The sequence below is a fragment of the Ochotona princeps genome, chromosome 18 (assembly GCF_030435755.1).
Source record: "Ochotona princeps isolate mOchPri1 chromosome 18, mOchPri1.hap1, whole genome shotgun sequence".
NCBI lineage: Eukaryota > Metazoa > Chordata > Mammalia > Lagomorpha > Ochotonidae > Ochotona > Ochotona princeps.
Window position 1 is genome coordinate 18,907,920 of NC_080849.1, and position 25,147 is coordinate 18,933,066.

The 25,147-nt window shown below is 49.2% G+C and overlaps 1 protein-coding gene across 3 annotated transcripts in view; it reads right to left on the reverse strand.

Annotated features, from left to right (window-relative positions):
• The window catches only part of MAPK4 (mitogen-activated protein kinase 4), a 107,379-nt gene that overhangs the window by 14,149 nt on the left and 68,083 nt on the right, over nucleotides 1-25,147 (reverse strand). For 2 of the 3 annotated variants that reach the window (XM_058676927.1, XM_058676928.1), the window contains exons 2-3: nucleotides 24,299-24,498; nucleotides 23,185-24,036 (exon numbers count right to left, since the gene is read on the reverse strand). In XM_058676927.1, coding sequence (XP_058532910.1) covers nucleotides 23,185-23,730 — 546 coding nt within the window. In that variant the 5' untranslated portion in view covers nucleotides 23,731-24,036; nucleotides 24,299-24,498. The remainder of the gene's footprint in view (nucleotides 1-23,184; nucleotides 24,037-24,298; nucleotides 24,499-25,147) is intronic. The other variant, XM_058676929.1, reaches the window with a different exon arrangement.

Sequence of the window (25,147 nt, forward strand, 5' to 3'; positions counted from 1 at the left end):
AAGGTGCACCCCTGCTGGGGGGCAGGTCACCTGCTCCAGGGGATGACTCTCTTACTCAAGATGCTCTGTTAGCAGGCATTTGTTGTGATTGGTGGGTCTGTCCCTGTTCTTGGCTCACCTGAATCTTCAGGGAGATTACACCCCAGCCCTAGGCAGGGAGTATACTGGTTCCACTGAAAAGACCATCATTAAACCAGGTGACAGTCACCTTAGATGATGCAGGGCAGGGGAGGCAGTCACCGCATGGAGTGAATAACGGATGGGGCCCATGTGGATCTGTGTTTGGAGGGCATAAAATTATGAACCCCAAATTAAGCATGGAAGTTAATTTTTCAAATCAGAAAAGTAACTGCTGCAACTTAAAAATTATAAAGTTGGCAAACACCATAAATATCACAGAGTTCATAAAAACAACTTAAAAAAACTAATTAGCCCCTTAGCAAATTGCAGACAGCAAACATATGTACGCACTGTGAGATTTTTGCTGGTCTCATCTGTGAGAATTCTGCAATATGATTTTCCACCGAGAATTTAAAGATAACTCAGGCTTTCTAAGCTAATTGAAAAGATAACTGCTTTTCCTCCAATGTGGTAGATGTTTCAGGATGTTTGAGATTTTAGTTTTTTTCGCATTCAAAACTATTTATTGGTAACATGAGTGTGTAGGATCATTATCAAATTCAGCCTTTCTTCCATGATCTGTAGGATTTGGGAGGTGTTTCCAGATTTCTTATGTGCCAATTGTTGGTTCTCACCATCTAGGTTGCTGATGACGTCTTGGTTGTAGTCACGTGCCATGAGTTGGACAGGGGACCCTGTTTGTGTCACCATCTTATGCCCATGTTGATTCTGTGCGCCATGGGAGGATCTCTAGAAGTTACTACTATTGTGCAATGTCCAGCAACAATAAAATTATATAGATGTAACTGCAAACCTCAATAGTCCCAAACAAAACTGCCCCTCCCTGGTCAGGTCAGGTCCCCCAGATGCCTGGCTGTGCCAGTGCCAAGTAGCATCAGAGAAGTGCAACTGAGGGTAAATCAGCATGGCAGGGGGCCACCTTCTAACAAACTGCTCTCATCACTTCCTATGCAAATGGTATCAGGACACATGACCGTGTCAACATCCCGCCAGCATCCCTGCTGGAGCATGGGGTGCCATCATTGCAAGTGTGAAGCCTGGATGTTCAGTTTCTTGATCTCTGTGGAAGATCTGGCCCTGCTGGGCACATTTGCCACAATGCTCAGCTGTGTGGGACATTGGGTAGACAGCTCTTCAGGGGCACCTGCGGCTGATACGGTTCTGGCGCCCTCTCCTGCATGCCAGTCAAGTAAAACCAACATGAACCATGATGCAAGGCAGTCCCACAAAGACTACTTTTGGTTTTTGCTTTTAAGTACCAAACACCAAACTTCCTACAGTTTTTACAGTTTGTGGGTGTCTACGCTCTGCTGGTGCTCTGCCTCTTGGGTGCTCCGGCACAGACTGGGTTGGGGGTACACAGTGCCCCGAGAGGAGCCTCTGGCTCTTATCTCAGCAGGTGCATCTGCATGCTACTGCCAGAGATTCGTAGGTCGCTGAACATGAAGGCTGAGATTATGAGCCTTGGATATGGACTCAGGGTTTCAGCTGGTGAACTGAGCAATTTCACTAGCTTCGCTGTCTCGGGCTTCTCATCTGTTTAATGGCGGCACTCCAAGCTCCCTGGAGCTTCTGTGAGGACTGACAGGGAAACATAGGAGGAGCCTCCAGCTCCAGCAGGGCCAGCCTGTCCTCCCTTTCTCTGTATCCATGTTGGTAGACCTTGATTAGGTTTCTTTGTGTCTGCCACCTGACCCCAAGCCCCTCAGCATCCCCTCTCAGGTGCTGCCAGATCTGCCTCCCACTCCCACCCCACTCAGCCTTACTCTCTTCTCCCCAGAGGTCCTACTCTACCTCTGCATGCACCTGTGCTCTTGCTGCCCATCTCTGCCCAGCACTGCCTCCTCCTCCCTCTTTCCTGCCCAGGCCTTGACAACTTATCAGGCAGGTCTTCTGGCTGGCCTGTGGTTCTGATGGTGGAGGTTGCACCACAGAGAAGCTGCTGTTCCTGCTCATGAACTCAAAACCCAGGCTCCACCTGGGAACTGGCCAGTGCTCTCCCTGGGGGACCCTGGAGGAGGACCCTGGCCCACAGCTGGAGCAGGTGTCCTTGTCTCATGTGCACCAAAGCCCTGCTGTTCCTCTGCATTGATCCTTCTGTTTTCCTACCTCCCACAGGCCCTGGGCTGTCTCACCAAGATACCTGAGCTGCTGAGAACTCACGGTTACCAGGCAAAGCTTCCCTCCCCACCACTGTGTAAACACTTCACATTCTTGATCTCTGTCCTCAGAACAGCCCTAGGAAATCCAGAGAGAATACAGGGCTTGCCCCGGGTAGGTCACATCCTTCTTACAGAACAAGATCAAGGCTTGTACCTGTGCGCCCTGCTCTAGTATTTTCTCCATGGGGGCCCTCCACTGGGAATCATGGATGTTGAAATTCTCTCCTGCAAAGCCTGCAGTGGCCTGCACTGCATCACTTGGCATCACTTGCAGAACAAGGACGCATTCCCTCCAGAGGAGCAGAAGGGGCTCACAAGGACGGGGTGAAGCCCTACCCAGAGCTCTGGGCCAGGATGCCCAAGGCCTGGGTTACAGACACATAACAATCAGGCCGTGTGCCTTCTGCAGCAGTCATAGGAAACCTGCCTAAAAAATACTACCTCCACCTGCCATCTGATTCCTGAATATTCCTTTTGTCTTAGGATCCAACTTTCCCTTTTGTGACCAAAAGTAAAACTTTCAGTGTAAGTGTTTCTGAGCTATGTATCCCTGGGTGAAAAATTCATATGAAACTGGAAATGGCTGATGTCAACTCCCTTTCTAAGGTCTCCAGAGTTTTGTGAGAAGGTGAGAACAAGGAAGGATGGAGAAGATGATGGCAGAAGGGCACAATATGAACAAAGCACTCATGGGGAGACTGGAAATGATAAAGCAAGATTCTACCAAATGTACAATCTTGTCTAGCCCAGTCCTGGCTGCAGTCATGTCTTCACTGCTGAAAACCTTTAGGTAAAACCTGATATTGAAAGAACCCTTTTCAGCCAAAGCATTCTGGGGGTTATGTGCTCCACTTGGGTGCGCCCTTACTTGAGGAGGTAGCTCCTGGCCAATGTCTCCTTGGAAGTCCAGTGGACGTTTCTAGGAGCATGTCTGTGTGTGCAGGGGCTTCTATGCACAGCACATGCCCAGGCTTGTTTGAGCTGAATGACGCAGGCCTTCAGGATCTTTTCCCCCTATAAAAAAATATTAGATTCCAACTGGCCATGAAGTCTTTCATTGTGTGTCTGGTTAGGACCCTCTCCCGCTGCTTGCCCACCTCTGGCACCCTGACACCCAAGACATGCTGTGCCTTCCTGAATGATTCCTTTCTGGAACTTTCTTTTCACTCTCCTAAAGGAAACAATGCTTTTAGGTGTGAATCTTCTAATGACAGAAGTGAGATGAGTGTTTTCAGAGCTCAGCCTGTGAATTTTAGAGCTAGGATCAACCCCTAACTGTCAGGGTACCCTGACCCCACTCCCTAAGGGGAACATTATCCCGGCTTTTCCTTCTTTCTCTTGGAAACCTTTTATTTCAAAGCTAAAATGATCCCATTGGACTTTATTGCCACCTGCCATTTTGGCTCCACCTGTGGTAAATGATGTCTTCCATTAGGATGAGAAGAGCTAAACAGTCGCCCAGTACAGAGTCTGTTTGTGGTTGCAAATCTCTTTAAAATTTAAAAGTGTCTTTAAAAATTAAAAAGCTCTTTGGAATCTTGTTCTGGATGTTTTGTTTGCCCTAGGAGCCTGGGTCCTCTGGGATACTGCATCCTCTGTCAGCTGTGTCGAAGATTGGGCAGCAAGATGCCCTTCTGAGAAGGCAATTGGTTGAGTCTTCATTGAAACTCACCCTGGGACTGTAGAGAGTAGGGATGGGAGAGAGGCAGCAACACAACAGCACAGCCTGAACAGGCAGCTTTCACCCGGGGCAGGCAGCCACTCCGGCGCTGCTCTGCAACACAGCATCCTTCCAATGGGGTTCTGATCCCTAAAGGACGGTATCAAGTGAGAAGGCACTTCATGCACCTGCTGAGCCGCCTAGCTCAGCACAGGGCACTATGGAGTCTCTGTTGCCTGCATACCCAGGACTGCAGACCTGACTAGCAGCTGCCCGGCATCAGGAAAAAGAATGGGGCCACAAGCCAGCAGCCCAGCCAAAAGAGCAGATGTCACAACTTGAAGTACGTCTTCTGCTGAGGGCACATCACTTCTGCGCTGTCATAAGGCCAAAAGTGTGAAGGTAAGCCATGGGAAGTTGACGGACCACATGTGTCTGCAAAGAAAAATCTAGGGCTGATGCTATAGTACCATGGGTTAAGCAGGCATCCCAAGTGGGCACCAGGTGTTCAAGTCCTGGCTGCTCCACTTCAGATTCAGTTCCCTGCTAACACACCTGGCGGAAGGATGGAGCATGGCCCAAGTTCTGGGGCCCCTGCACCCATGTGGGAGACCCAGATGAAACTTCTGGATCCCAGCCGTTGCAGTCATTTGGGGAATGAACCAGCAGACGGAAGGCTACTCTTCGTTGTTTCTTCTATTTCTCTGTACCTCTGACCTGTACCTCAGGTCATGTCCTTGGCCTCACCCAGCCCAGGCAGGTGGCAACGTCTGCCCTAGGAGGTCCTAACTTGGCTGCCACTCCCCAATCCTGCCTGTGCTGTGCTGATGGGAAACTGAGGCTCTGTCTGAGGCCTCAAGGACCTCTTTCCGATGAAGACAGCCAGATTCCAGAACCTGTAGACTGTATTCCTAAGAAACCACTTACAACAAGGGGTTGGACTAGCTCATTCTCCCTAGAGGGTTCTTAGTTACCATTAGAAGTTACCTAGTAAATCGGTTTCACATAAACACATTTGGAAAACTTGGAACACAGGACTTATCACAGGACTTATCAGAGCCTTTACTCAGCTGTCTACTTGCAAGTCTCAAGATGGGAAATCTTTTTAATCTAGACGCCCTGGAGAGAAGAGTTAGGTAGCCCATGCAGTTTGGCAAACTTGAATTTTCTGTGACTTTGAACTCAATCTCATTTACTCCCTAAAGCACTCACTTCTCATCTACTTTATGTTCCAGAAAAAATAAAAGGCTGGGTGAGGGGAAAGAGCCAGGGCCAGCCAGGTAGTCTCTGAGTGTTCAGCTGACATCATGTCCCAGGCCGTCCGTGCCTTCTCTGACCTCAGATGCCTTGAGCAAGCTTGCGGCTCCTGGGCGCCCCCCTGTGGAAGGGTCTGGAACCTCAACATGACCAGCTGGGGCACTGCTGAAGGTCATGTGTGCCTTGCACATTCCTCCTGCAGCATGCTCCTTCTTCCCGCAGCACTTCTCCATGTCCCACCTGCCACTCAGCCCAGCCTGGCCTCTCAACAGTGCTCCAGCAATCTCTAGCAGGTGAGGAGAGGCTCATCCACATGGAGCTGCCCATTCAACTGGGCTTGAGCCATTGCCTCCTGCAGGAGTGTAAGAGTGGCGATGACTGGCAGTCCCCAGGGACATCCTGGGTAGCAGAAAGTGCTCAAACAGGGAGTCTACATTTGTCACAGAAAACTCATAAAGAGTCGGTGAGCTCTTTTGGGAAAACACAGTGCCTTCTGGCTGGAGGGGACATTCGGCAATGTCTAGAGGCCTTTTTAGCTGTCACAATTCAGATGATGGAGTCATTGGTTTCTGATAGAAGCTGGGAGGTTGCCAAACACCCCCGCTCCCCTGGACAGGATGGCTCCCAGCACAGGAAGTCATCTGGCCCCAGCTGCGTGGAGTGCTGGAGGCTGAGCAGGACTGGCATCACAGTGGGCTGACTGGAAGAGGAGGAAGGGAGATTGAGTTATTGGCAGAACTTGAGTTGAATGTCATGTGCTACTGACCTCCCTCACTCTCCAGGGGCACCCACTGCATTTGCTCCAAAGTCCAAACTCGACTGAGACCTTCACAAGCTCCTCCTGGGTCAGTCTACCTTGTTCCAGTCCTGCAGCCTTGCTGGCCCGGTGGTTCCTCGCACCTGCCACACTCTGACCAGCCCATTTGCTCCAGCAACACCCTCTCCTTGTCTCCCAGCTCTCTTGTATTCTTCAGATGAAGGCTTAAATGTCACCTCCTCAGAGAAGCCTTCCATGATCACTGCCTCTCTGGGGTCCCATCAATGGACTGGGAGCTCCAGGAGAACAGGCCTACTTTTGCTCCCACTGCATTTGACTACTCTACATATACACGAGGAATGAAGAAGTGAAAAGTGCCACCATGAGCACACAGAAACCACTGGGAACGATTTTAAGAGATTGATTATGGTTTTCTATAAGGCAGCTTTGTAGATTATAAGAGAACGGAATTGTCCAATCCTAGACGTATGTCCAAGAGAAATGAAAACACATCTCTTCACACAAACTTGTCCATGAATGTTCGCAGCAGTCCAGTGTGGAAAAAACCCAAATGTTTATCAAGAGGCAAATTGGCATGCAAACTATGGCATGGCCATAGAATGGAATATTACTTAGCTGTCAAAAGGAATGAAGTACTGTCATGTTCTACACTATGGTTGACTCTTAAAACCAGTATACTGCAGAAAAGCCAGTCCCCCACAGGGCAAATCTGACACTATTCCATCAATCACAAGTATCCAGAATAGGCATGCCTACAGATCCAGAAAACAGAATAGTGGTTGCTTAGTGCTGGGGCTGAGGCTTCTGGTGGGGGAAAACAGGGATTGGCTGTTAATGGCTCCTCTGTTTCTTTTGATGGAGCTGAGAATGTTCTAAACTTGATTGTGGAAATGATGTTCAACTCTGTGAATAGAGTAAAAGGAAGAGAAGTGCATGATTTAAATGGAAATGGTAAGAGATGTGACTTCTGTCTAAAAGCTGTTTCCCTTTCTGAGAGCAGACAATCTGTCAGATCTAGCTGGTTGTACCTCCTTGGTCTCAGCTCAAACTCTGGGACCTCGGATACAAATTGGCCTCCCTGAGCTGAAGGAACCAATCGGCTTCTCTTGGATGGCCTTGTGTGTCCATGCAATGAAGAAACTAACACAGACTTCAGGGGAATCTCACTTCATGTGGCACACGTGTTTGCTTGGGCCCACACAGGATGGAGAAAAAAAATCTCAATTTGCTTAAAATGCTCAAACTTAAAAAGGGGAACTGAGAGACATCTATTTGCAAAATGTGGCATACATTTATCAGTTTTTGGGGTTACTATAAGAACATACCTGAAGCAGGTGAGCTGCACTTATAGAGAAAAGAGGTTTTATTTACTTCACAGGACTAGAAGTAAAATGTCGAGAGGTGAGGTTTGGGGTCCTCCTCTGGTGGCGGCCTTCTTGCTGGCACAGTCCTGAGAGAAGTCATGTGAAGACAATCACATAGCAAGTGACAGCAAGCTCATGTGCCTGTAACTGGTCTTCCCCCCACCTATGAAGCCCCTAGGCTTCAGTCATGGGGGTGCAGGGTGGGGGTGGAGGTGTCCACCCTAATGACCTTAGCTAAGCCTAATCAACTCCTGAAGGCCCCACTTTCAAATACTTTAATCAGATTACATTTGTACCCTCTTAATATAATTTACATAAGATGTTGGGGGATTAAACTCCTGCTTGAACTTGGGGGACAAATCATATTTCAATCACAGGCTCATGGTTTTGTAATGGAAACAAATATTCTTTCCATAACAATCCAACAAGTTCAGAGTGGGTAGATTAAGTTTGCTTAAACTATGGGCCACATCCGAAAAGAAAACCCCTTTGTTCCTAAAGGAAGCAGAATGCTGTAAAAATAAAAAATATTGGTGATCTCGAGGAAGTGGCTTCGCCTTTTGGCTAAATGAGGGTTAAATGGAAAAACTTTTTTGTTTCAATTTCTGTCACTGGAAATAATCTCTCTAAAATGTCCCTGTGCAATTTCCTGTCTTGGTAGCATAGTAATGTGGGGACACAACTTCATGCTGAAGCCTGAATGGTTTCCTGAATTTCAATCCCTTACGGTGCAGGACAGCAGGTGCACAAGTGGAACCCTTGAATTACACTTGGCAGCTTGGCCTGCCAAGGTCTCAGACAACAAACGACTCTGAGCAACAGTGGACCCGGTGTGATGGCTCAAGATGCTGAGACCCCATGAGGGTACTCATGTCCCAGCTGTTCCACTTCCCATCCAGCTCCCTGCTTGTGGCCTGGGAAAGCAGTAGAGAATGGCCCAAAGTCTTGGGACCCTGCACCTATGTGACAGACTCAAAAGAAGCTCTGGCTCTTGGCTTCAGATAGGCTCAGCTCCAGCCACTGCAAACATTTGGGGAGTGAACCAGCAGATGGAAGATCTTTTTCTCCATCTCTCCTTCTCCCTGTAAATCTGCCTTTCCAATAAAAATAAATAAACCTTCAAGACCAGAGCAACAGAATTGCCTACCAGGCTTGTTTTTGCTTCTCATTGCTTTGTTTTGTCCCCCAGGATGCATCCAGGCTCAACCCACACCTCAGGCAAGGCGCTGTCTGCGGGTCTCTCTGGGCATCTGGGTCCTCACCGTGGCTTCTCCGAGACTGAGCTGCCCGAGGGTTCTCTGAGAGCTGTCAACCATCGATTCCTTTCTGTATCTTTTCAGGAAGAATCGGGAGCTCCAACAGACTGGTCCCCAAGGCATCACAGTGTGCTTGGCTGAAACAGCAGCACACCTTCCAGGGTACCAGTGTCAGCATGAAGGACAAGGTCTGCTCTCACCTGCTCCCTCCACTCACGGTCTGGAGTGTGAAACAAGCAGCCAGCCTTCCGCAGAAGGCGGAAGATGCATGCAGAGCAGCTCCAGCTTGAACCTCTAACACTGCCTCTGGTCCCTGAGAAAAGGCGGCTGTTGTTCTTGCTTTCGGATGGGGAAACCAAGGCACAGGGTGGGGCTATGTGCTGCTGGTAGCTGGGTAAGGTGGAGGAGAATACAGGTTGGCGACTGGAGTTTCTGAACCTTGGGTCCTAGCTTTTGATTTCAAATGAATAGCTTGTTCAGTACCAGGTGTTTGTAGTGCATCATGAATGTCCTTCGTGAATGCTGGGAGCTGGAAGACTCAAGCGGAAGAGGGGAGAGAGAGGGAGGTGGGGAGAGGCAGGTGCTCAGGCCAGGACTTTGTGCTTCACACACTACCCCCCCAACTCTCTGGCCCCCACCCCTGTAGCTTTGCCTGGGACCCACTTTTCACCTTTCCAATACCACCCTACCGTGGTTCACCCCAGCACCTTCTCACCAACAGCTTCTTCAGCATTCCTTGGGCCTGCCTCCACCTGTCCTCAGTTTTGGGGTGGCCTAATCCTCCTCCGCTCTGGCCTGCCCTCCCAGAGTGGCAGCAGCTGCCACAAGAGTGGAGACAATGCACTCCCAAGTGAGAGACTGATAGTAGGAAGCATGTCCTGCTCCCTGTCTCTGGATGTCACAGCCCACCCAGAGGGGTGATGGGAAACCAAAGTTCTTAGTTACGGAAGCCGCAGCCATCCAAAGGGTGTAAGCAAAAAGGGAGTCAACACTAGCGGGCATTTGATGGAGAATAGGAGCGAGACCGACTCAAGACCAAAAACCTTAGCCAGCAGGTACTCTAGCACCAGGGACCCTCCTGTGCCACTGAGTAGTGCCATCAGGCCTGGTGTGTCCCACTCCTCCCTCCGCTCAACATGCTGCGGGCTCAGCAGGTGTTGGAGTGCTGCTGTTCTGTTCTCAGGCCTGTTGTCAGATGGGTAAATGGAGAAAAGAGTCAGACCATTGCCACACTGTGTTGGGCTCCAGCCACACACGGCCCTGCTCCCAGCCATGGGGCCAGTCCTCCTGCACTTCCAGGATAGGAAACTGCTCCAAAAGGGGCTAAAGGAGCTGCATGGGAAATTTTGGGCATCAAAAAAGAAAACCTATTCATGAAAACTCCATGAAGTCTTATGATTCAGCCTTGGGTCTCTAGTACCCAGCCACACTTGGCTCTCAAATGTTTACTGATTGAATAAACATCTTCAGTATTATTTTTAAAAAGATTTATTTATTTTTATTGGAAAATTGAATACACAGAGAGGAGAACAGACAGAGAGGAATATCTTCCATCTGCTGATTCACTCCCCAAGTGGCCGCAATGGCTGGAGCTAAGCCTATCTGAAGCCAGGAACCAGGAGCTTCTTTCTGGGTCTCTCACGTGGGTACAGGGTTCCAAGGCTTTGGTTTATCCTCTATTGCTTTCCCAGGCCACAGGCAGAGAGCTGGATGGGAAGTGGAGTAGCTGGAGTGGAGTAGAACTGGTACCCATATGGGATCCCGGAGTGTGCAAGGTGAGGATTTTAACCATTGAGCAATCATGCCAGGCTCTCTCTTTTTTAAAAAATAATTTTTGAAAGCTTTGTAGAATTGGAATATATACACATATTTTGGAGAATTTTGGAGAATTCAGCTGTGAAGCTGGTTGACCTGGAGTGTTTTCTTTGTTGGAAGATAGTTTTAGTAGATGCACAAGCTCATACAACCATGAGTACCATCTGATTCCAGAACACTTTCATCACTCGAACTCAATTCTCACAGTGTTAGCCACCCAGCCCTATCTCCCAGCCTTAGACCACTGCTTCCTGTCTCTGGGGGTTTGCTTATTCCAGACCTTGTATCCACATGAAATCACGCATTGTGTGGCCTTCTTGGTGGCTGGCTTTCACTTAGCATAATGGTTTCAAGACTCATCCATCTTTTAGCCTATTTCAGCACTTCATTGTTCTTTATGGACTGAATTGGCAAAGCAATCTGGAAAAGGAATAAAGCTGAAAGATTTACACCTCCTAATTTCAAAACTTACTATAAACTTGCAGTAATCAAAGCAACATAGAACTAGCACAAAAGCCACACATAGATCAATACAATAAAACTTAGAGTCCAAACAGTACTCTAAAGAGAATTAGTGGTTGCCTAGGGTAGGGGTCACAAGGGACTTTGGGAGGGAGGTGACAACTATGGGAGTGATGTTTCTTTGTGGAGAAAATGTTTTTAAATCAATTCTGAAGATGGTGTTCAACTCTGACTATACCAAGTCACTGACTTGTACCCTTTAAATGGGAGTGCAGTGGGGTGTTCTAATTCCATCTCTCTGAAGTTGATTTTAAAAAGAGTCACTTTGCTCATAGAAATACTCCAGCTGGTGGCCCGCTGCCTACTGGCAGAGAGTTCTGGGTCCCTCAGGGGAAGTTGTGTCCCTGACAAGCAGGCTTTAGCTCTCAGTACGCTCCCAAGTTGCGGGGGGAATGAGGGAGAGGCAGGGCTTCTGGGAGAGCGTTAGAAAACTGTGGAACACAGCAAGTCGGAGAAACAAGGCTGCAGGGACAGACACATTTGTCCTGGCTGCATCTCTACTCTGGCATGATCACAGAACTACCATGTGCAGCTGTGGCCCGGCTCCACCTCTCCTTAGTCGGGGGCCTTACATGAACTGTGGACCCCAGAGGTTCCCAAGACCTCAAGCAGGGATGAGGATGAGCCTACCCTGACTCTCCCAGAGGGCTGGTGAGAGCTCCAGGGTGTGTGTGGGAGCTCACCAGGTTTTTGTGAGCTCCAAGGAGCAGATTAGGGCAGCTACAAGGGGACTGACCCTAGCTATGGAAGCCATTGGTTGATCCCACTCTCACGCCAGCATTTGTATCAGGGATAGCAGGACAGCTGGAGACCAGGGAACAAGGCAAGGACAGGACACTTAGTCCTCCTGGCCTAGGGCACCACAGTACCCAGTGCACAAACTCCTTTCTCTGCACACTGAGTCTTCCGGCCCCGAAAGCAGGCCAGGCAGACCCTCCCAGGCCGAGGGTCACAGGAGTCTCTGACTCCACTTCCATAAAAGATGGCACAGTGATTAGAAATGGGAAAACACCATCCCTAAGAAGACCTCACGTGCACTCCGTCAATCACAGTTGGCGGGGAAGGAGGCAGGTGTTCGGTGAAGCAGCTTTGGTTGCTGCTTAGGACCCACATTCCACATAGGAGTACCTGCTTTGAGTTCCTGCTCCACTTCAGCTCCAACTTCCTGCTGATATGCATCCTGGGAGGCAGCAGGTAATGGCACAAGTGCTTGGGCCTCTGCCACCCCTGTGCAAGATTCCCAAGGAATTTGTGGGTCCTGGCCTTCAACAGGGCCATCCTTGGCTGTGTAGGCATGTGGGGGAAAGAAGAGCTGAATGGAAGATCTTGCTGTCTAGCTCTGACTTTCAAATAAAATGAAAGTAAATATTTTTTAAAGTTCATGGAAAATGAAATTTTAAGTTTTTATTTTTATTGGAAAGGCAGATTTACAGAAAGAACGAAAGACAGAAAGATCTTCCATCTGCTGGGTCACTCTCCAAATGGGCACAAGCTGAGGTGATCGGAAGCCAGCAGCCAGGAGCCTCCTCTAGGTCCCCCACATGGATACAGGGTCCCAAGGCTTTGGGCCATCCTCAACTGCTTTCCCAGGCCACAAGTAGGGAGCTGGATGGGAAGTGGGGTCACAGGGAATAGATCTAGCACCCATATGAGATCCTGGTCCATGCAGGACGAGGACCTTAGCCACTAGGCTATCGCACCAGGCCCATTTGCTTGCTTTTTAAACAGAAGCTCACTGCTGGAAGATCACATGGTTCCTGTAGATAGCTGTAGATTCTGTTGGCAAAACATATTCCTGACCATGTCCTAAAGTCCTCTGTACCTTAGAGCATCTGTTGGCCACATCCTCTGGGAACGACAGGGGAACCATAGGAGGAACTGGAGGGTGCAAGAGGGAGAGCCAGAAGGGACTCCCTCTCCCACTACCTGTACGCAATAACATGAGAGCTCTTGCAAGCTGTGTGATGGACAGCAGAAGACAAAGATGATTTCCTGAAAGAGGTTGAGGCCAGGATAAAAATGTGGAACCAATGCTGCCTCTATTCAGACCCCAGGGCAGGCCTCTCTTTGGGCTGCCACTCTGCGTCCCTGGTGTGGAAGTCAGAAGGGATGGTATCTGAGTGGACCCCTCTGAGAAGCCAGGCCCTCCTCTCCGGTCCTGTTGGGGCTCACGTGTACTCCCAGCTGCCATCCACACTGACTGGTCACTGTCAATGTCTTTTCTGATTGGTTGGTCCTGAAGCTTACCAACAGTTAAATGCTTTGAATAGCACTTCCAGTGTACAAACCTGGTACTGGAACTACTCTTTGCTTGGGCCAATATGGAAATGTCAGGATTTAAAAGGCTTCCCCTCTTCTCTTCTTTGGAGTTCAACTCCCTACCCGTTCTCTCACCCAAGCCCAGAATTTCCTTATCCAACCAGTTTGACAAATTCATTCAGGAAAAGGTTTCCTGATCTGGGCCCACCCTATATACCATGAATTTATATCTTCAAAAAAAAAAAAAAAAAAAAAAAAAAAGCTGAGCGTGGCCAATCAGCCCAGTGCAATTTATTATCAGCAATGGGATCTCTGTACCTGGGAACTCCACGTTCCCTCGAAAGAGTGATTAATAATCACGGTGAAAAGCTGCTCCCTTAGCAAGAGCCTCCCGGTCCTCTGGCAGGGGGCTAAGCATTCCAGGCATCGCTGGACTCACGGCTCACACAGCGCCATGACGTAGAATGTGTTATCAAGATGGGCGCGAGCCAGCATCAGGCAGCTACAGTAACTGGCTCTGGAGCCTGTGGGACAAATCAGCACCTGTTCCTCATCCAGGAGGATGCTCCTACTTCCTGGCCAGTCCCCGGATTCTCGCGGATTCTCGCAGGACGAGGTGGGCACCTGGCAACAATGTGATCAAGGTTAGTGCTCACGCATTCCTGGGTCACTGCAGTGGCACCTGACCCTGCCCTCCCAGCAGGTGTTCTTTTTGCAACAAATGTGTTTTGGGTAAATTAATTCTTGCAGCCAAGTTTTCCCGACCTCCTGCCTGAGAATGTTATTGGAATAAAACCACACATATTTGCTCTGTACAAATAAGTTTGGGAGTTTTTTATAAATAGAGGAGGAAACAAAACAAAACAAAACAAAAATGCCAGCATTGTTCAACTACTGTTAATTTTATGGAATCTTAACTTCCCTTTTTTAAGCAGTTTGTTTTAAACTGTTAGGATCATACATCTATACAGTTTTGGTATCTTGCTTTTAATCTCATTGTTAGTACATAAAGCTCTTCCACAATATTGCAAACTGTCTTTAACAACATCATTGGAAATTGTTATCTGACATTTGATAAAGTGAATAACCCACAGGTTACTCAATCATTCCCTAAGCTGAAACAGGGTTTTCTAAATTCAAATATTCCTACACTGAGTGTTCTCCAAGCAGTGTGGGGATGTTTGCCAACATGTGTGCTAGATATCTGAGAACAAAAATGTTACTGCTGGTCATGCCACTGAAACCTGTCTTTTATTTTTCTGTAAATACAGTTAAAATTATGTTGAGGAAGAATGAGAGGATTCTAAAGACAGTGTCCCTGAACCTCAGTTAAGACGTGGAGCTAAGTCTCTCAGGACACTCTCGAGGGTCAGACAACCACAGAATCATGGAACGTGACAATCACTTGGGGGCCTACCCTCACAGAATGCTGGGTCATTGATACCTTGGAGGGAGGTGTCCAGTGGCCATGAGGCTGGGCCTTTGGCCTAAAATCTCCATACATATGCAACATGGTGAGGTCCTAGAAGGCAGGGTTACAAATTATAAAGCTGCAACGCTAAGATTATGTGACAGCTTGAAGTCAGAAGGTGAAATTTATCAGGTGGAAGGGTAAGGAAAGTCCACTCACTTGGGCCTAAATATCCCTGTATAAATGTAAAATAGAGGGCCCGGTGCGATAGCCTAGTGGCTAAAGGCCTTGCCTTGCATGCCTGGGGATCCCATATGCGTGCCAGTTCATATCGCGGCAGCTCCACTTCCCATCCAGCTCCCTGCTTGTGGCCTGGGAATACAGTCGAGGGCAGCCCAAAGCCTTGGGACTCTGCACTCATATAGGAGATCCAGAAGCTCCTGGCTCCTGCCTTCAGATGGGCTCAGATCTGGCCATTGTGGGAGTGAACCAGCAAATGGAAGCTCTTCCTCTCTGTCTCTTCTCCTCTTTGTATATCAGACTTTCCAATAAAAAATACATAAATATTTTTTAAAAGATGTAAAAGAGGATGTGGAGTTCAGAGAAGTCAGCTGGCACTAAATTCAACATAAAGCATGCTGAACCGCCAAGCCACATGTCATTTAAAGAGCAAGGATGATACATGGTATCTGTTCTAGAAGGTACATTTCAAAAGGAGGCTCGAGGAGGGGACCAGAGGAAGGCTGCTTGGACTGTATGAACTCTGGACAAGCTGTCCTCTAGATAGCTTGTCCAGCAGCAGCACCTGAGAGCCAGGCCTCTGTACCCACCAGCGACTCCACTCTTTACTATCCGGGAGCCTGGGGCAAGTTCCTTTCCTGGCCTCACTATCTTCATCTATGAAATGTGCAAAACAATGGCACCCATTACTACATGAGGTTGTTCTAAGGAATAATACCCATCGGGCATGCAGAACATTGCTGGAGCACCCCTGCCTAGAGACAAAGGGGTCTTAGCCTACAGGTGGTTAGAAAACTAGGATCCACGACTTCAAATATTTCAAATTTGCCCCAAGGAAGAGAAATGATGCTTTACCCTGGGAGACTCGCAAGGGCCAGGCTTGATTGACCAGGAAAGGCAGAGTTCTGGCTTGTTCATTAGTTAATAAGCATTTAATGAGCATGAATAATGGGGTCAGGTCCTGTGCCAGGTGCTAGGAATATAAAGCAGAATGACAAACACTCCTTCCTGAGCCCCTCGCCCGCTGGTCCATCCTGGAGACCCATGCAAGCAGAGCATCACCACAGTGTGGGGACAACTGCTGTGGGCAAGCAAAGGCAGGTGTGATTAACTCTGCCCCGGGGAGCAGGGTGGAGCTCTGGGGAAGTGGGCCACATGAGCAAAGACCAGTAGGAGTTTGTGGGAGCAGAGGGAACAGTGTGTGGGACAGAGCTGTCACGAGGGATGGTATTTTCCAGGGAGTGGTGACAAGTCAGTGATGTTACAACACAAGGGGAGTAGGGTGGCAAGCAAGTAAAGCTAGAAATAAGCATTCTTGTCTCTTGGCTAGAGGTGTCTGATACCACTAGACAAGTAGAGACGTGTGGTACTGATGTGGATGGTAGCCACAGAACCACAAGATCAGGATAACCATGCAAGACTATCCTCGCCCCCAAGCCTTCGATTCCTGTATAATATCTTCTCAACCGCCTACCACACAGGAGGTAGATTAAAAAAAAAAAGTACACGTCAGTCCAGCATGATGGCTCAACATGTTACACTACCACCTGTGATGCCAACATCCTGTATGAGCTTGTCAGTTCATCTCCACTTCTGATGTAGCTCCTTGTTAATGTACCAGGGAAAGCACTGGAACAGGGCCCGGGGGCTTGAGCCCCTCCTATCCATATGGGAGACTCAAAACAAATTCTTGGCTCCTGGCTTTAGCTTGCCAAGTCTCAGTGATTGTGGACACTTGGGGAATAAATCAGTGAACGGAAGACTTGTCTCTCTCCTCCCAACCCTTTGATCTCTCTCTCTCTCTCTCTCTCTCTCTCCTCCCTTCCCTCTTTCTTTCTCTTCCTCCCAATCTAACTCTGCCTTTCAACTAACAAATTTTCAAAAAGATGCTCTCTCCCAGGCAACCCTGACCGGCGAATCTCAAGCACGCAGGAAGAGGGGTACATTATTCAACACTTCTCCCCAGACGCTGCCACTTAATTCCACTTGATGATATTTGTTAACACACAGCAGAGATGTGGAGATGAGAAATCCATCAACACTTTCTTCAAGAAGCTTCACATGTAGCATTAAGAAATAATTAACTAGAGCTGGCCTCATGGTAGAGTGGGTTCAGCTTTGCTGCCTGGAGTGCCAGCATCCCATATGTGCTAGTTTGAGACCAGGGTGCTCCATTTCTGATCCAGCTTTGGTAATGCACTTGGGAAAGCAGCAAGAAATGGCCCAAGTGCTTGCATACCTGCATCCACATGGGAGACCTAGAAGAAACTCCAAGTCCCAGCTGTGGGGGCCACCCGGGGAGTGAACCAAGGGAAGAAGATCCCTCTCTCCAAAATAAATAAAGTAAATCTTTGTAAAAAAAAAAAAAAGAGAGAGAAATAATGAATCACACAGAGTACTGCATCATTAACTGTTAGGAGTGGCCATGTCTGGTCATGACGCAGGAATTGATACTAACTGATTTGTCTTCCTTTGTGGGCAGTTTAAAACCAAACAGAACACACAGAGCAGACATTCTCAGGCCAAGGCGGGCTCCCCCTGAGAAGGGAACATGTGGGATGAGTTTTGTGTTCACCTTGGCTCTTTGCCTGGGTACACTGGCGAGGGAGGAGGTTTTTGTGGTAGGGATACAGAAATTGTTACGTGGGAGGTTTCCACAGATCTCTCTCTGGCTGAGGGCTGGGCTGCACATAGCTCACTGAGCCTCTTGTTAGATCTAGCATAAAGCACCTGTTTGGGAATGAAGAGCAGACCCAGTGATATTAGATATAGCACAAAGACCATGCTCCTGAGTAAGGACTATTCTAGAATGCCTGGTGAAAGCCTAAAACTGAGGCTTGCTGAATCAAGGAGAATTGATGGTGCATTAACTGCCCCCACAACAATCCCCCCAGCGAAATTCAGCTTTGTTAAAGGAAGATGGTGTGACTCAACTCCTTTGAAAGTGTGAACTGCAATGCTTGACAACAGGTGAGAATTGCTAGGAATATGGAGGAGCAGAAAATGTAAAGCAAAATTGAGAAAAAGAAATAAATGGTCATGAGGAAACAGATCCCGAAGTGTCCCAGATGTTGGAATTAACAAAGACTGCAACGCACTACAAATATGTTCAGAGACACACAGGAAAACATGGTCTTAGTGAATGCAGAGATGGGAATCCCAGGACACAAATGAGAACTGTACGTAAATGGTAATTCAACAACAAAATGATCTCTCATCCAAAACTAAAAAGCCACACTGCATGAGCTAACAGCAAATGAAGGAGGGCAGGAGAAAGTGTCAGAGAGGTGGAAGACAGAAGCAATTATTCATCCTGAAAAACAGGAGAGACAACACTTTGTGAAGAAAATACCAAGCTGACATAGGCAGATCATCAGGGTCCAGCAGGGAAAGAGAGAGAGAAAATGGGGCAGGAAAAAAATGAGTATTGAAATATTCCAAATTTGATGAAAAAAAAATGACTTACAGACTTAAGAAGTACAATGAGGCCCACACGGGGCAAATGCAAGTAAGACCACATCATGGGCAAGTTGCTGAAAGCTGAGGATTAACAGAACATCTTGACAAAGGCGAAAAGGGGAAAAGAATCCACACCACACAGAGGGGGGTCATAGCAGGAAAGAAAAGCAGCATCCTTCCAGAAACAGAAGATAAAGCATGGCGTTTTGCAAGAATCCAGAGAAAACATCCCTAGTTGGGAAGTTTCCATTCAGGGGAAATAAACTTGACAAATGAGAGTAGGAGAAAGAGGCTTTCTAGATCAATGATGGACGTTGTCATTGGCCTACATGCTGCAGAAGGCTAGCCCTCTCCAGCCACGCTGATGATGCCAGAGATGCCAGGGAAGTCAGGAGGCTGCTGCTTATGGTCAGGCGATCTGACCAGAGAGCTGTGAATCCCTCTGGCCAATGAATCAACTGCTCATCCCTAACAGAGGACTAGAGGCACAGGCCTGCCTGAATGGGTGAGTGTCGGAGGGCATGTGTGTGCATGGGTAGAGCAAGGCCAGCTGTGGGATCATGAAAGCAGCCACCACTCCAAGCCCTGACACCCTCACTCACCCGCTTGAGGATGGGGACCCTGCCTAGGACTCCGGCTGCCTCCCTTTCTGACTGGTCAGCACCAAGGTCATGCCTACTGGTTGAGGATTTCTATCCCTGGGTGGCTCAGGGAGGTTGCTTCCTCGTTTGGGAGGTCTGGGTGTGAGATAGCATTGAGAGTGGCTCCCAGGACACCCCAGGAGCCCAGGGACAGAACAAGAAACCTCTGGGATATGGAGAAGGGGGCAGAAGGCCATGAAAGCCAACAAAATCAGCTTTCTAAGTTGGGCTGAGAATTCAGAGACACTTGACTCTCCTGTGCAACCTCTGTTCTAATCCCTGGGGTCATATTTTCCCCATTTAAACAGAAAGATTTCATAGTCTTTTAAATCAATCTTTTCAGCATCACTGATTTGGAATAACACGCTTAGCGGCTTAGAAAGAAAGTGACCTTCCCTGTTAGCTGGGCCCTCAGCAAGATGTCCTCCCATGAGCCCATTTTCTCATGAAACCTTGACCTTCGTGGCAGTGGGAGGGGAAGGGCAGGACCCCTCCTAGAACCTGCATTCCTGACCCAAACTCTGCCCTTGCGTCCCAGGCACATCCTTCGCTGCTCGCTATACCTGCTGGCAGTGACCTGGACATGGCCAGACTGTCAGCAGATGGAAACCTCGAGAACCCTGTCTGGATTGTCAGCCAAGACCCTCTTTCTACCCCACAACTGAACATTCCACCCCTGTCTACAGTTTCTGGAGCACCCTTGCCCCAGGGAGTATTCTGGGGGGTGGGTCATGCTTGCCCCAGAAACTATCAAAGTCAGGCACGGTGGCAGTGAGATTGTTCAACAGGATTAAAGCAGCACAAACGCTGGCGGCCAGGGTCCCCGGACAAAGCCCCATCAGCTTTCAACATCACAAACTCCTTGGCCTCCTTTGGGGCCTAGAATTGAAGCACAAGGCTTAACCAACTGCAGTAAATTGCTGAGGCCTCAAACACTCAATCTCACTCAACTGTGAAACCAGTGTTTTCGTTTGTAAATAACATGGGGAGAAGCAGCTTACACCAGAAGGGAAAGAGTAACACATTTCAAAATTGTCATTCACAGCACCTGCCGAATATTACAATCAAACCGAAATGGAATCAACACTCCTTTCGGTTCAGGCTCTGATTTTTCTTTTTTTAAAATTGCTTTCTACTAAATGTAGGCCCTGATGGAACAGGCAGTTTCCAATGTGACGTGATCAAAGGTGTGGAAAGTCATCGTGGGCCTGACATGCCTCCCCACGGCACCTGCTTCAGATAAACTAGCCTTATCTGGCACAACTTCTTGGTCGTGTTCATTGTGGGCAGTTGGAGAACCACAGCCCCGGGCCTCCAGGAACCAGTGGCCCCATTGCTTCAGACCAGTGCTTCTTGAATGTCTGGGATCATCAGAAATGGCTGGAATCTCCTGACTGCTCGGATGGCCACTGCCACTCTTGGTGGATTTCTGAGTCACTGGATCTGCGCTGGGATCAGAGACCTTGCAAGTCCTACGAGTCTCCAGGTGAGGCGTTCTGGAACCACACTTTGAGAACCACTGAGCTAGCTGACATTTAGAGAACCATAATGTGACCTGGAGGCAGAGGGTGGAGGTGTTTTGGCTGTGAAGAGGTGCAAAAACAGAAGACCACAAAGAAGAAAGGCTTTGAATAGGTTCTTCCCCTGTCCTCTTGATGACAAAGTGAAAGAAACATACAGTCTTCATGCACATCTCTCATCCTAGGAGTCAGCTACATCAGCGAAAAGACTTCCCCAGAGTGATGTCACCAGTGAAGTCAACAGTGAGGTGGAGGCCAGCACTTCCCAGCTACTCCTCTCTCCATGTCCCTACTGCCATCTTCCCATCTATGGACCATAGGCCCTCTATTTGTCCTCTGGAGTTTGCAAAGAGCAAGACCCCTAAAGGTGGCTGGGTAAGAGGACACATACCCCCATAGGCCCACAGACTGGCTTGGAGCTCCACCATGGCCATTGGCTCATTAGAGAACAAAAAGCACTTCCTTCACACTTGCCCACGTGCTGCCTGTGCCACAGCAGGGGTGTGGAGGCAAAGGAGAATTACTGTCCACCTGTGAGATGGATGGACAGGTGTGAGCCAGGCTGCTACATTTTGTTGGTGGCACAGGCAGAGCCAAGAGGGCCCCTGAGGCCATTGTGGGCACTGGGGCTAGATCAGCCAGGACAAAGGAGCAGCTTTTGTGTACTTAGCTGCAGGCCAGGGGAGCACAAGGGAACCAGAGGATTTGCAGAAGGTTACCAGGGGCTCTGTGCAGGGCATTCAGCTTTTTCCCAGCAATGCTCCTAGCCTCTGGCGGAGGGCAGCAGCACAGGGTGGAGGCTCACTGGGATCCCAACTAATCCACTGTTTGAAGGAAAGAGGGGCCCTCTCTGAGAGTCCAACCTTTTGAGCACATGGAATCAGGGAGCCCATGGCTTTCTCTCAGCACATGACCCAGTGCTCAGATACCCTGGAGTCACCAATAGGCACAAAGAGCCACAGGATAGAAGATACAGGTTATGGCATGGGAGGAAGGTGACACAAGAACTCAGAGAAGGGAAAGATCAACTCCACCTAGGAAGCCAGGAAGCCTTCCTGAAGCAGGTGCATGTGAACAGAGCCCCTGGGAGGATGTGGGAAGCTCCTGTTCTACAGTTCACATCCCTCCTCCCTCAGCCCCCAACATGGTCAGCTGTGCAAGCCTGACAAATCCAGTCCTCAGTTTTCAAATAAACTATCTGCCCTAAGTGCCTCACAGCATTGTGAGGATGAACTGCAAGCTGATTTCAATGCACAGTGGATAAATATAAGCCCTTTTCTCCGCACTGCAGATAGAGGGCAGGAAGCTAAAAGCAGAAAGTGTGCAGAGTGGGGAAGGGGATGGTGACACCTGGCAAAGCTCAGGGCGTGGGGGTGGGGACAGAAGAGGACATGATGTAAGTACCCTCACTGTCCCTGGCTCAGAACAGGCCACCTCTCTAAGAGCCATTACTGCAGCAAGCCGTTAGGCAACAAACCCTCTTCTCTCAGATGACTGAAGACCCACTGTGTGTTGTTCTAGGAGCTTTCCATGGGCACTCCAACTGAGCCAGACCTTTTATTGTATGATGCTCCCCAATGAACTGATGTATTTCAATGTAGAAGATGACCCCAGGTACAAGATTGCTGTTTATTCTCTGGGTCTTTGATCAAATCAGAGGCGATTTGGGTGAAAGCCTTTGGCTTGTTTGTTTTGAATCATCACTGCTTATGGGACAGAATTAGAAGTTCTGGACACTGGGTAGACAGCAAAGGGCAATGTTGACTCGCTTGTCTGCTTGTTTTGTTTTACCACAGACATTCCCGTCTATAGAGCTGGCTGTCAGCTTTGACAGATGGCATGGTCACAGGACCAGCAGCAGGGGACACTGCATGGCTGAGGTGGCCAAATGATTGGTGGCCCTGATGATCTCTGGTCTGAGCTCCAGCCAGTGCGGGCAGGTTGGGGGCCCTGCCTCCCTGGCCCCTTGGTGCCCCCTTGTTGTTGCTGCTGCTGCTGCTGTGCGAGGCAGACCAGTGGGACTATACCAGGGGCTCATGTGATGGCTCAATTGGTTAATCCTCTTTGCAGCACTGGCATCCTATACGGACACCGGTTTGTGTCCCAGCTGCTCCACTTCCTGTCCAGCTCCCTGCTTGTAGCCTGGGAAGGCAGTGGAGGATGGTCCAAAGCCTTGGGATCCCATACCCACATGAGAGCCCTGGAAAGAGCTCCTGTTTCCTGGCTTTAGATTAGCTCAGCTTTGGCTGTGGAGGTGGGTCTGGTGATGTGCTCACATGGAAGGGACTTAGTGGCACCCTTAACATGGCAGGAACCTAGGGCATCGAGGAGGATAGAATGTCATACGGGTCCCAGCTTCTGAAGAGAGCAGTTGCTCCGACAGGAGGAGCCCCACAGGGTGTCCTGAGTACAAGATGAGATGTTTGGGTGGGTTGGGGCTACAGGCAAATTCACCAAGACACAATTTTACGGCAAAAGAGGTTTAGAGCTAGAAGAGATTTTAGGGATCATCCAGCTCAACCTTCTACAAACTACGCAGCCTGGCGTTACTGACCATGGCCAAGACCGAGAATCAGGTCCTCGCCCAGACATGGGCCTCTGGTCTCCCGGCCCCCCATCCCCATAAAGCAGGAGCACCTTCTGTACACTGTAAACATTCTCAGGCCCTCGTGGGCTGCCGGAAGCACAGGGTCGCATACCTTGTGGGAATAGTGCTGATCCACAATCCTTGCCAGTCCAAAGTCGCCGATCTTGAGCACCAGGTCCTCTGTGCTGATGAAGATGTTGGCTGGCTTCAGATCCCTGTGCAGCACGTTGGCAGAGTGGATGTATTTGAGGCCACGCAGCAGCTGGTACATGAACAGCTTGGCGTGCTCCTCCGTCAGCGTGCCCTGCTCCAGCAGACGTGCCAGGTCCGTCTCCATGTGCTCCTGGATGATGTAAGCCACGCCGAACTGGAACAGCTCACCCTGTAGGTCAGCACCCTGGGGCCCCAGCACCTCATACACCTTCACGATGTTGTCGTGCTCCAGGCGCCTGATGATCTTGATTTCCCGGAGGGCGTGTTTCATGCTGCGGGCGTCGCTCAGGGCGATCTTCTTCACGGCCACCTTGCGACACGTGTGACTGTCCACAGCTGACAGCACCAGCCCGTTGACCCCGAAGCCCAGAGGCCGGAAGTCAATAAAGCGTCCCCCGAGGTCATACCCATACACGCTGGCGAGGCAGTCGCCCCTCTCAGCCATAGTTGAGGGTTAGGTGTCAGGGGCTGCCCTTGCGACAGATGGACAGATGGCAGAGGCCAAATGAGTGCTGACTAATGGCCTCCCTGGCACACTTCATGCTGTCAGGTGCCGCAGCTGAGAAGTACTATAGCTCCTGGTGAGGTCACTGCCACCAGCTCTCTGGAGACAAGGATAGCCTCTGTCTTTCCCCGGCTCCAGCCCAGGCTGTCTCCTTCGCTTGTACCGGGAGGCCCATTCACCAGCTCCTGTGTTTCTAGAAGCTTCTCTGAAGCTTTGAATGGCTCATGCTTCTTGAAGATGGAGCATCTTAGAAAGAAAAAAATAAATACTATTGTTATCTATGGGAAGTTGGTTTGTTGTGTTTTGAGCCTAACGGACCTCAAAAAATAGACAACAGAAACCCAGCCTTTTAAACTCTCTGCTACAAGAGACCTGGCTGAAGTGCTGCCCAGGTGTATCACTGCCTTCCATTGTGTTCCAACAAGATTGGAGAGTCCCAGCAGTGGGTTCTAGAAGTTTCCAGAGGGCTTCTTTCTATTTCTGCCAACTCCCCTTTCTACGAGCTCACCTTGAACTCCAAACGCCAATCCAGTATGGGGAGCATGGGTGCAGAAGGCCAGAGTGAGGTATGCAACTCTCATAGACCACACACCTGCTGGGAACCCCAAGTCCAGGGGAACTCAGCCATGCCGCCTCGATCGAAACTGGGCTGTCTTGCACCCGGAGAAGCTGCAGAAACCTGGCATCCTTCAGAACCCGTTTCCTTCCCTGTCGAAGAAACAGCGCTGGGTAAATTTCCACCCTCCTGCTCCCCACACCTTCCCACTTGTGTCTTTTGTTCACCAGCCCCAGTGTTATTTGATCTGTCCAGCCAGCTGAAACACTGCTTGCTCAGGGGATTCCGGGCTTCGCATGCCCTGGTACCCCCTCCTGCTGTGTGCAGCAGGCCCCTGGAAGAGAGGAGAGTTGGATGAATTGGATAAGATCATCAGAGGTGTGCCTTTTATGCTGGTTCCTCCACAGTTAACACGTGCCATCCGTGGGAGGGGGTTACCGCTTCTGACCTTTGCAACAAATTAATTTGTTCGACTCTCCAAGCACACATATGCGGCACTAGCTAGGAAGGCTGTGGGTAGGAAGGAGCTAGTTGCAGACAAAAATAAATAAATAAATAAAAGATCGATTGATAGTGTCACTTTCTCACTCAGGCTCCTTTCTTGCCCCCACTGAACATTTGAAGAGAGAATTTGCCTCAGGGAATGATACCTAATGACAGGTGTATTTCTTGCTTTCCACATAAGTTGCAGAAGCATATATGTCAAATTATAAGAAATGTTTCCCCCCCACCCCCAAGAAATCAGATATAGACTTCTCAGGATTAAACTAGTCTGGCATGGTAAACTGTATGTGAGTGCTT